Here is a 9,665-nt window from a genome sequence, read left to right on the forward strand (position 1 = left end):
CGCACCGTTCGCTGACGCATCGCTTCAGGGGCGCACCCTTGGGGGGCACAGCTGGTGATGAGAAGGGGACACCGATCTAAGGATGCAGGGCTCGAGGGAGAGAGCACGGACCCCCCGGCAGCTGTCTCCGGGTGGGACTGGTCCCGAAACTGGGCGTGGTCTCGGGGCGGGGCGTCGCCCTGTGGCGGAAGCGCCGTCGGCCCCGCCCTCCCGCGCCGCTCTCGGATTGGCTGGCGCGCAGATGCCCCCGGGGCATTGTGGGCCACCGCGCTCGGTCTCTGCTTCGCCATGTCGGGCTCCCCGGTGAAGCGGCAGAGGATGGAGAGCGCGCTGGACCAGCTCAGGCAGTTCACCACCGTGGTGGCCGACACGGGCGACTTCCACGGTGAGGCGCGCGGGACCCCGATCTCCGGGACGCGCACCGACTGGCCGTGCTGGGGGCGGGCGTTCATGGACGGGGAGAGCCGGCGGGGCCCGGGTCGGGGCATCGGGGAGGGGGCCCGAGGGGGCGCGGGCCCGGGTCGGGGCATCGGGGAGGGGGCCCGAGGGGGCGCGGGCCCATGCCCGGAGGTGAGGAGGGAGCGCAGGGGCTGAGGGCTGGGGAAAGGGGCTGGGGTGAGGGCCGGGGGCTCCCTCCGAGCTGTTGGAAAGCCCTGGGGGGAGCTTCTAGCGTCAGTGGGTCCTGGGAAGCTTGTAGGCGTTTTCCGCTGAGGAAGAGGCTCGAGGTAGAGCTGGAGCGAATTTCGGCCCAGACCACTTGGCTCCACAGTTTGGGTCAGCAGATGTTGACTACTGAGCGGGAACTCGAGTTAGTTCTGGGCCCAGGAAGACCAGAAATGACAGGCCGGCTTTTGCAATCTCCTGTTGCACATACTTTGCACCCCTGCTCAGGGGGCAGCGGAGCCTGGCGGGTAAAACTCAGTGCCCGGGGGAAAGCGAAGGTCTGGTCCTGGGGACCTGTCGTTCCTGGGTTTGCATTGTGTTGGTGGGAGAGAAGTGGGGAAGGATCATCCATTGGTCCTGGGAGTGCGCCGCCTGAACGGGCCTCCGTCCTGCTCTGCTGTGAACAAACAAGATTTTCAGGAAAACCATGAAAGGCTGCACCGAAATGAGCACTGTAGAACTGACTTCCTTTCTTTTCTGCTTTCTCACAGTGGCTTGAGAAACAGGCTTTATTAGTTCCTCTTTGGCAACGCTGAGTAAGAGGATTGTTTATCTAGCTGGGCGGAGGAGAGCGAACACCCACTTTTGGCGGCTTAAATAGAAAACACAGAGACCTGGTCAGCGATCCGCGTGGGTCCGGCCTGTAGGCTGTCAGACGTCCCCACGTGGGCAGCCTCTGGGGGAACTCCTGCTCCCCGTGCCCTTTCATCAGACCTCTGGGCACTGACCTAAGTAGGATAGAGTGTGCTGGAAACGTGGCCGCACCTTTTCTGTGCCTGTTTCCCCTTCCGCTTTTCTTTTTTTTTTTTTTTTTTAAGATTTTATTTATTTATTTGACAGAGAGAGAGAGCACAAGCAGGGGGAGCGGCAGAGGGAGAAGCAGACTCCCCGAGGAGCAGGGAGCCCGACGCGGGGCTCGATCCCAGGATCCTGGGTTCAGGACTGGAGCCCAAGGCAGACGCTTAATGACTGAGCCACCCAGGCGCCCCTGTTTCCCCTTCTTAACACTTAGAATCATTTTCCGTCTTTGCTTCTTTGCCAGAGCCTTGGTCTATATTGTTTCCTGCGGCTCTCCCTGGAGAGGAGCCTTGGGGGAACACTTGTTCTTTTTCCCTTCCCAGAAATATCTAAATCCATGTGCTGACATTTTTTTATTTTAATAAATATTAGCAACTTTGTAAGAATACAGTAGTTAATAATGTATACCCATAAACATGGCATAGTTGCAAATCCAGCATTTGGTTTTGTGGTCATTTTTTTTTAAGATTTTATTTATTTATTAGAGAGAGTGAGAAACAGCGAGAGGGGGAACACAGGCAGGGGGAGTGGGAGAGGGAGAAGCAGGCCTCCCGCGGAGCAGGGAGCCCGATGTGGGACTCGATCCCGGGACCCTGGGATCATGACCTGAGCCGAAGGCAGACGCTTAACGGCCGAGCCACCCAGGCGCCCCTGTTTTGTGGTCATTTTATGAACTGAAGTTTCTTACCTTTGGCAGGGGCTGGGGGGTGGATCATAGGCTGCTGTGAAAATATAATCAAAGCCATGGATGCTCTCCCCAGAACATGACCCCGCCCCCTGCAGTTTCACATTCAATTTAAGGGTCCCTGGACCCTGAAGCCCATCTGTTGACCCCAGCTGAGTATTACTTTTGTTTTTAAGTTTGTCAGAAGTCAGCCTTGTCAAGGCCTAATTTTATGTAACAAAAGGCACTATTCAGTACATCCCTCCATGAGATTCGAGCCTGCAAAAATACCACTCCAGAACATTTCTTCCTTCCTTTTTTCCTCCCTCCCTCCCTTCTTTTTTCTCTTCCTCTCTGTCTTTCTTATAGGCTCCATGCCGGGTTTGGAGCCCAACATGAGGCCTGAACTCCTGACCCTGAGATCAAGACCTGAGCCGAGGGGCACCTGGGTGGCTCAGTCGGTTAATTGGTGGGCGCTTGATTTCATCTCAGGTCCATGATCTCAGGGTCGTGGGATGAGCCTCGCATCAGGCTCCGCGCTCAGCAGGGAGTCTGCTTGAGATTCTCTCTCCCTCTGCCCCCCCATCTAAAATACGTAAATAAATCATTTAAAAAATATTTATGTATTTATTTTAGAGAGAGAGAATGGGAAGTGGGGAGGGGCAGAGGGAGAGAGAGAATCTCAGGCAGACTCCCTGCTGAGCATGGAGCCTGACCCAGGGCTTGATCCCATGACCCTGAGATCATGACCTGAGCCAAAACCAAGAGTCGGATGCTTAACCGACTGAGCCACCCAGGGGCCCCGGGAGCACTTTCTCTTAAGTTATGATTTTGAAATATAGACTCACAGGAAGTTGCAAAATTAGCCTGTCGAGTCCCATGAACCCTTCGCCTGCTGTCCCCCAGTGGTGACATGTTCTGTGGCCGTGGTGTGATGTTGGCCCCAGGAAGCCGGCACCCGCGCGACCCTCTAAGGAGGCCGCAGGCCTGGCTCCGCCCACCAGTTGCGAGCCTGAACGGGGAGGGGGTGGGGGGCGTGGCATTCCCCGCAGTGGTTTCACAGCACGTAGAGATTCTGTCCCTTGCGCTCCTGATGGCTGCCCCTCTCTGTTCTCGGCAGCCGCCAGTCGTTCTCCGCCTCTAATTTTGTCATCGAAGCATACTTTGAAAATACTAATTTGCCAAATGGATTTACTGACCCCGCTAATGGTCTGGAGCAGAAGTGTTTGTGAGGGTGCATGGCCATGGGCTGGCTCGGCCTCTGGTCGGCGAGCCTGCAGGTTAGGCCCCGCGGGTTTCCTGTCTTTGCCGGCTTGTTACTGAGAGCCAACGTGGTGAGAGAAGGGAGAAGGCCGTGCGTGGATGCAGCCGCGCGCCCTCACTGCCGCTGGCCTGGGCGCCACGGTGCCCGCCCATGGTAGTTTGGCCGCAGGAAGTGCCCTCCCAGCTGTGCACGCTGCCTGCCCCGCCCCACGGTGGGAAGGTCAGCTCCCACAGGGGTACCTCGGATCTCTGGCCCCACCGTGGTAGCGGTTGTGTTGTGCAGACAGCCCTCTGGGACAGGGAGGGAGATGCGTGTGAAGTGCCCCTGCTCCCCGGCTGGAAACCATGCGGGCCTCGGCTGCTGTGCGCCCGGCTTAGAGGGGCTCTTCTGTGGCAGGAGGAGCACTCCACTCGCTCTCCAGCTGTCCAAAATTCTTTGCCTAGCCATCGACGAGTACAAGCCCCAGGATGCCACCACCAACCCTTCCCTGATCCTGGCTGCGGCGCAGATGCCAGCCTACCAGGAGCTGGTGGAGGAGGCCATCGCCTACGGCCGGCGGCTGGGCGGGTGAGTTGGGGCGGGGTGCAGTCGGCTGCACTGGCTCCCCCGGGTGTTACCTCCTTAATGGCATTTTAGTTCTTGGATGTCAGACTCAAGGAAAGAAAGCTGGGTTTCTTTATTTTTATCAACTTTATCAAAGTGTTATTTACATGTAGTAAACTGCCGCCATAGTAAGTGTCCAGTTCAGTGAATTGTTTACAGGACCATGTGCTCCCTATAAACACCACCTCAGTTAAAATGCAGCACCCCCTTTTGTGGTGAGTGTCCCAGCCCTGGCAGGCACTGACCTGCTTTCTGTCGTTTTATCATCTTATAACAGCTTTGCTGCAGTAAGATTCGCTAAGTGCTCAGTTCAGTTTGTTCTGGTAAAGTTTTTCAGTGGTGCAGCCGTCACCGCAGTCCAGTCTAGAGTGTTCCCTGGTGCCCATTCACAGTCCGCCCCTGCTCCTCCCCCAGGCAACCACAGGCTGGCTTTCCTCGCCCTTTTCCTGATGGCACTTTCCATCTCCACGGGGGTGATAGTGCACCACTGGGCGGGTACCTGCAGGAACCAAGGCGCAGGCCACGTGCGGGAGTGCGGTGCTTGCCCTGTGTCCTGAGTCCGCCCTGCCCTCCACCACACAGCCCGTTGCAGCCAGCTCCCTTTCCCTTCTCTAGAGGCTTGCTCTTGCACCTCGTTGTATCAGCAAGGCCTTGGTGCTGTCCCCCATCCAGCTGCCCCGCGGGTCCTCACCCATGATGGGCGGGCTGGAGATTGTCCCATGTGCATTGGGCTAATAAGAAGCCCTGGGCAGTGGGCCATTTTGGAATACCACGGTGCACTTCACTCGCCTGCCCAGGCAACTTCAAAGAGATTGAAAGGATTATTTTTGTCTTGTGCCACAAGATGGATTCAGTTTGGAGTGATGAAAAGTTCCAGAGACGGACGGTGGGGATGGTTGCACGGTGTAAACATACCTCACGCCCCCGAGCTGTGTACCTAGACATGGTTAAATTGGTGCAATTTTTTTTTTAAGATTTTATTCCTTCATTTACTAGAGAGCAAGAGAGAGAGAAACAGCACGAGAGGGGAGAGGGTCAGAGGGAGAAGCAGGCTCCCCGCTGAGCCGGGAGCCCGATGTGGGACCCGATCCCGGGACTCCGGGATCATGACCTGAGCCGAAGGCCGTCGTCTAGCCAACTGAGCCACCCAGGCGCCCCTAAAATGGTGCAATTTTATGCTGTGTGTCTTTTACCACAAGTAGGGAAAAAAAGAAGATGAAGGGAAAGGAATTTGCTGCAAAGGAATGAGAGAATTTGTTTTGTAGAATCCTGTGCACTTAAAACCTAAAAGCTTTCGACCTAATTTTTTTCCCTTGAATTTCAGGTCACAAGAGGAACAGATTAAGAATGCTATCGATAAACTTTTTGTGTTGTTTGGAGCAGAAATATTAAAGAAGATTCCAGGCCGTGTATCCACAGAAGTGGATGCCAGGTAAGGACTCGGGGTCCTTGGGGTCAAGGGGCAAAAGCAGCTGTCTGGTCCGGAGACGGCGCCTGTGCTGGCCGGCGCCCCCTGCTCTGCGATTCAAGTTCAGCCTGAGTTTCTGTGTAAATGCCGGGGAGGAATGTGACCGTGAGTGAGATGGGCTTCGAAGCTGCTCCCCACGGGAGGGCAGGGCAGGCCGCGGGCGCCCACTCACTCCTCTTTGGTGGGTGTTCAAGGCGGGCTGCTCGGCAAGGGGCCTCTTGTTCACGCAGGTTGTCCTTTGACAAGGACGCCATGGTGGCCCGAGCCCGGCGTCTCATCGAGCTCTACAAGGAAGCCGGGATCAGCAAGGACCGGATCCTTATAAAGCTCTCATCCACCTGGGAAGGAATTCAGGCTGGAAAGTAAGGATCCCCTGTGAGGAGGGGTCTGGTGGGGGCTCTGCTTCCATTCCGGGGCTGGGGGCTGCGCGGCTGTGGGCACATTCGACACTCAGTCCAGAGAGGGCCGGTGTGGGGGGCCAGGTCACCACTGTCCAGAGACAAACCAGGCCTCTGGGAGATCCCCAGTCTCCCGTCCCCCATCTGTATCAGTTATGAAAACCAGCTTGTCGTGGAACCAAACGTGCGGAGCGGGAGAGACCGGAGAATTCCTCCATGTGTTCTTGCCCAGAGACCACTGACACCTGGACAGCGGTCAGCGAGGGCGTCTCCTCATGCGTGCTCGGACCGTGTGTTCACTTGGCCCATTTAGCACCTGCGGCCACTCACCCACCTTCTGTTCCTCTGGCTTTGCTGGTCCGCTCTTTCACGTCAGTAGAATCTCCTGACATGTGGCCTTTTGTGTCTGGCTTCCCTCACGTGGTGGCGCGTTCAGGGCTGCATCCCTGCTACGGCTAATGTTCCAGTGGGTCCACACCACACTTTGTGTGTCCACTCACCGTTCCGTGGACACATGGTTGTTTCCGCCTTCAGGGCCATCATGAGTAGTATTGCTGTGAACAGCCGTGCACAGGTTCAGCACTCGAACCCAGAGTGTTCGCTGCTGTGGGCACCTCTGCGGGAGGGGGGCTGCTGCGTGGACAGTCCCTCCGTGCCTCGCCACCCCTCGGGCAGCCTGCTGGTTCCCACTGGTGCCATCTGTAGCCCTTCTCTCCTTTTCCGTTTACTCAGATAGTTTTTATTTTTGTCAGCAGTGATTGGAAAATTGTTCTGAGACTTGTAGAAATTATTACTGACACCAAGTCATCTGGTCCTGCTCACCAGCGAGCGCCCTTTCCCCGGAGCCCTCTGTCAGCTGGTCACTCCAGCAACAAGCTCCGAAGTCCTTGAGCGGGCAACTCAGGGTAGCGCAGCCAAGCTCAAGAGAAACTGCTGATAAAACAAACTTAGAGGAGGCTGCAAATGCCAAGGTCTCAGGCATTGGCGCCCGTGGTCACTCACGCTGCTAAACTGAGGTCCAGATCAGAGGGGGCGGAGCGTGTCCAAGCTGCTCCCGGGGCCATGGCCACACAATTTCATAAGGCTGCAAACGTCCCCTGCAGCAGGGTCAGCACGAGCGTGCTTCAGCCTGCGAGGTGGAGTGGGGCGGGAAGGGTGGCTGGGGACGCGTCTCTGCTTGGAGGCGTGGCTAAGCGGCCCTCAGGGTTGCGGGAGCTCACGGCGGCGCAGGACTGGCTGCTTCCGGATGAGCTCTAAGCTCTCTGCAGGGATTGCTCGCGGCCAGATCTGTCTCATGGCTTGTGCAGCTTTGTCTCGCGACATGCCAGTGCTGACGGTGGGACGGACGGTCTCGTCCTGGGTGAATTTCCTCTCCTAGGCTGTTTCCCCGTCTGTCTTCCATCTCACACTTGGTAAAGTCACCTTCCTGGCGCGCCCCATTGGCTGCTTCCAAAAACGCACTGTGTTTCGCCAGTCCCGTCAGACCGGCGCAGCTGCTGGGTCTTGTTGAGGCCTCCCGCAGGCCAGCCTGAGCTACAGGCGCCCGCACCGGGCATGCAGGCCCTGGGAGAGGCTAGCCCCTGCGGGGTTCCCGGGCCTGTGCCACCACCGCCACCGAGTCCTCATTCTCTGCAGCCGTGCTTCGTTAACACCGCCAGGTGGCCACAGGGTGCAGGCCCCTCTGAAGCTGTCCCTGGGGGGAGGGGAGAAACACGGCCAGAGGGGCCTGAGCGCAGGCTCAGCTGTCACAGCCCACTCCCTGGCATGTGACCGTGTGGGCACTGCCCTACCCTCAGGGCTCAGCCCCAGGACGTCCGGTCGACTGGGGGGCGGGTGCGGCAGAGGGCAGGGCGGCACCGCGGTCAGAGGGGACCCCGCGGTCTCCGGCCCAGGCAGGCTCTGTGATGCGCCAGGGGCCCGGGGTCCCAGGTGCAGGTGCACGTGTCCGGGCCGGGGAGACCCACCGTGGCTCTCAGGGAGCCTCTCTTGCCTTTGTTCCTGTTTGGAAATGTGGGTTTGATGGAGAAAATTCCTGTCACCGTAGCCCACCAGGCAGAGGGCCCCCTGGTGAGTGTTGCACCTGTGCTGTGGGGGAGGGGCGGCCCGGTTGCGCTGAGGGACTCCCGAGCGGCTTCCCCACCGAACGGGCCGGGGGGCGGGGGGGCTGTGTGTCAGCACCCACAGGAGCGCCCGTGCCGCCTGTGGACCTGTGGGCCCAGCCTTGCTCAGCCTGCCCTGTCCCCCCAGGGAGCTGGAGGAGCGGCACGGCATCCACTGCAACATGACGCTGCTCTTCTCCTTCGCCCAGGCCGTGGCCTGCGCCGAGGCAGGAGTGACACTCATCTCCCCCTTTGTGGGGCGCATCCTCGACTGGCATGTGGCCAACACAGACAAGAAATCCTACGAGCCCCTGGAGGACCCTGGTGAGTAGCCCGTCGAAGGAACGGGGTGAGGGGCTCCGCTGAGTGGAGGGGACGCAACGGCAACTCTGGGCTGTGCCGTGGGCGGGCACCGCTACCGGCGTCCCGGAGGCTGTTCAGGAACGCAGCGTGTCGCCCCAGGAGTGAAGAGTGTCACCAAGATCTACAACTACTACAAGAAGTTTGACTACAAGACCATCGTCATGGGCGCCTCCTTCCGCAACACCGGGGAGATCAAAGCGCTGGCAGGCTGCGACTTCCTCACCATCTCGCCCAAGCTCCTGGGGGAGCTGCTCAAGGACAACAGCAAGCTGGCCCCCGTGCTGTCAGTCAAGGCGGGTAAGCTGTCTGGCCCTTGGCTTGTGGCCACCTTCACCCTGCTCTCGGAGGGCGTAGGCGATGGACTGGCCTGAGGCAGCCTGGGTCCTGCTTGTCACGGGAGCCCCGCTGGGGCCCTGCCCAGAGATGCCGGGCAGCACTGACCCCAAGGGGGTGGCACAGGCGGGGCTGCGGGCGGGGTAACGGGCGGCTGTGGGAGGCCCCGGTGCCTGTCCTCCCCAGCCCAGGCCAGCAACCTGGAGAAGATTCACCTGGATGAAAAGGCCTTCCGCTGGCTGCACAATGAGGACCAGATGGCCGTGGAGAAGCTCTCAGACGGGATCCGCAAGTTTGCTGCGGATGCCGTGAAGCTCGAGCGGATGCTGATGGTGAGTGCCCCAGGCTTGGGGGCGGAGCTGGAAGGTTCTGGGGGACTCTGGGGGTGTCAGCTCCCCTGGTTGCCTGGACTCTGCCCCACAGGTTCCGGGCCAGCCACTGGTGGGCGCCCTTGTAAGGAGGCCATGACTCCCCATCTGCAGCAGCCCTGACTGTGGGCCTTACCCCTTCCTGCGCAGGAGGCGGGGGCTGGGGGGCAAGCGGGCAAGTTTCCTGTCACCTCTCACGCTCTCCCTTCTAGGATCGCATGTTCAGCACAGAGAACGGAAAATAGCACCGCGCCTGAGCCGGACCACAGACCTGTGCCATCTGAATTGGGGCTGATTGCATATGCCTTGTGAATTTTGCATTTTTTACCAGTTGGGGCAGGGATGGATCATAGATTCTATGTAAAATTTTGCCTAATTAATTAAAGCAGTCACTTTTCTTGTGCTACATTCCTCTTTCTGGCTCCAGTCCCTTCCCCCTTGGCACCAGCTGCCCCAGGCTTTGGCTCTGACGTGGCTCCAGCTAGGGTGGCACAGGCAGGGACGGCTCCTCACCTCAACCATGAGCCTCTGCTGGGCAGCGAGCTGGGAGCCTGGGAGTCCTTGGACTTTGGTTGTGGGCAGGGGCTCCCAGGGGGCCTCCCTGGGGTGTAGGTGCCTGCAGATGGAGGAACAGCTCCAGCCAG

General features: G+C 58.9%; 1 protein-coding gene across 1 annotated transcript; it reads left to right on the forward strand.

Moving 5' to 3' along the window:
* Positions 1-254: 254 nt before the first annotated feature.
* TALDO1 (transaldolase 1) lies at positions 255-9,429 on the forward strand. Its single transcript, XM_028094203.2, has 8 exons — positions 255-385; positions 3,833-3,956; positions 5,317-5,424; positions 5,691-5,822; positions 8,106-8,281; positions 8,420-8,617; positions 8,840-8,985; positions 9,234-9,429. The coding sequence occupies exons 1-8, from the start codon at positions 289-291 to the stop codon at positions 9,264-9,266; spliced, it is 1,014 nt and encodes a 337-aa protein (XP_027950004.1). The 5' UTR covers positions 255-288; the 3' UTR covers positions 9,267-9,429.
* Positions 9,430-9,665: the final 236 nt, after the last annotated feature.

This window comes from Eumetopias jubatus, unplaced genomic scaffold (assembly GCF_037043125.1).
Source record: "Eumetopias jubatus isolate StellerSeaLion01/CBP00866 unplaced genomic scaffold, mEumJub1_p1.0 scaffold_13, whole genome shotgun sequence".
NCBI lineage: Eukaryota > Metazoa > Chordata > Mammalia > Carnivora > Otariidae > Eumetopias > Eumetopias jubatus.

Excerpts from the sequence above, each read along its gene's own strand:
- TALDO1 (XM_028094203.2), top strand. The coding sequence starts at position 289 with ATGTCGGGCTCCCCGGTGAAGCGGCAGAGGATGGAGAGCGCGCTGGAC. Across the intron at positions 8,618-8,839 it reads CGTGCTGTCAGTCAAGGCGG|CCCAGGCCAGCAACCTGGAG; the intron begins GTAAGCTGTCTG and ends TGTCCTCCCCAG. Across the intron at positions 8,986-9,233 it reads AGCTCGAGCGGATGCTGATG|GATCGCATGTTCAGCACAGA; the intron begins GTGAGTGCCCCA and ends TCTCCCTTCTAG.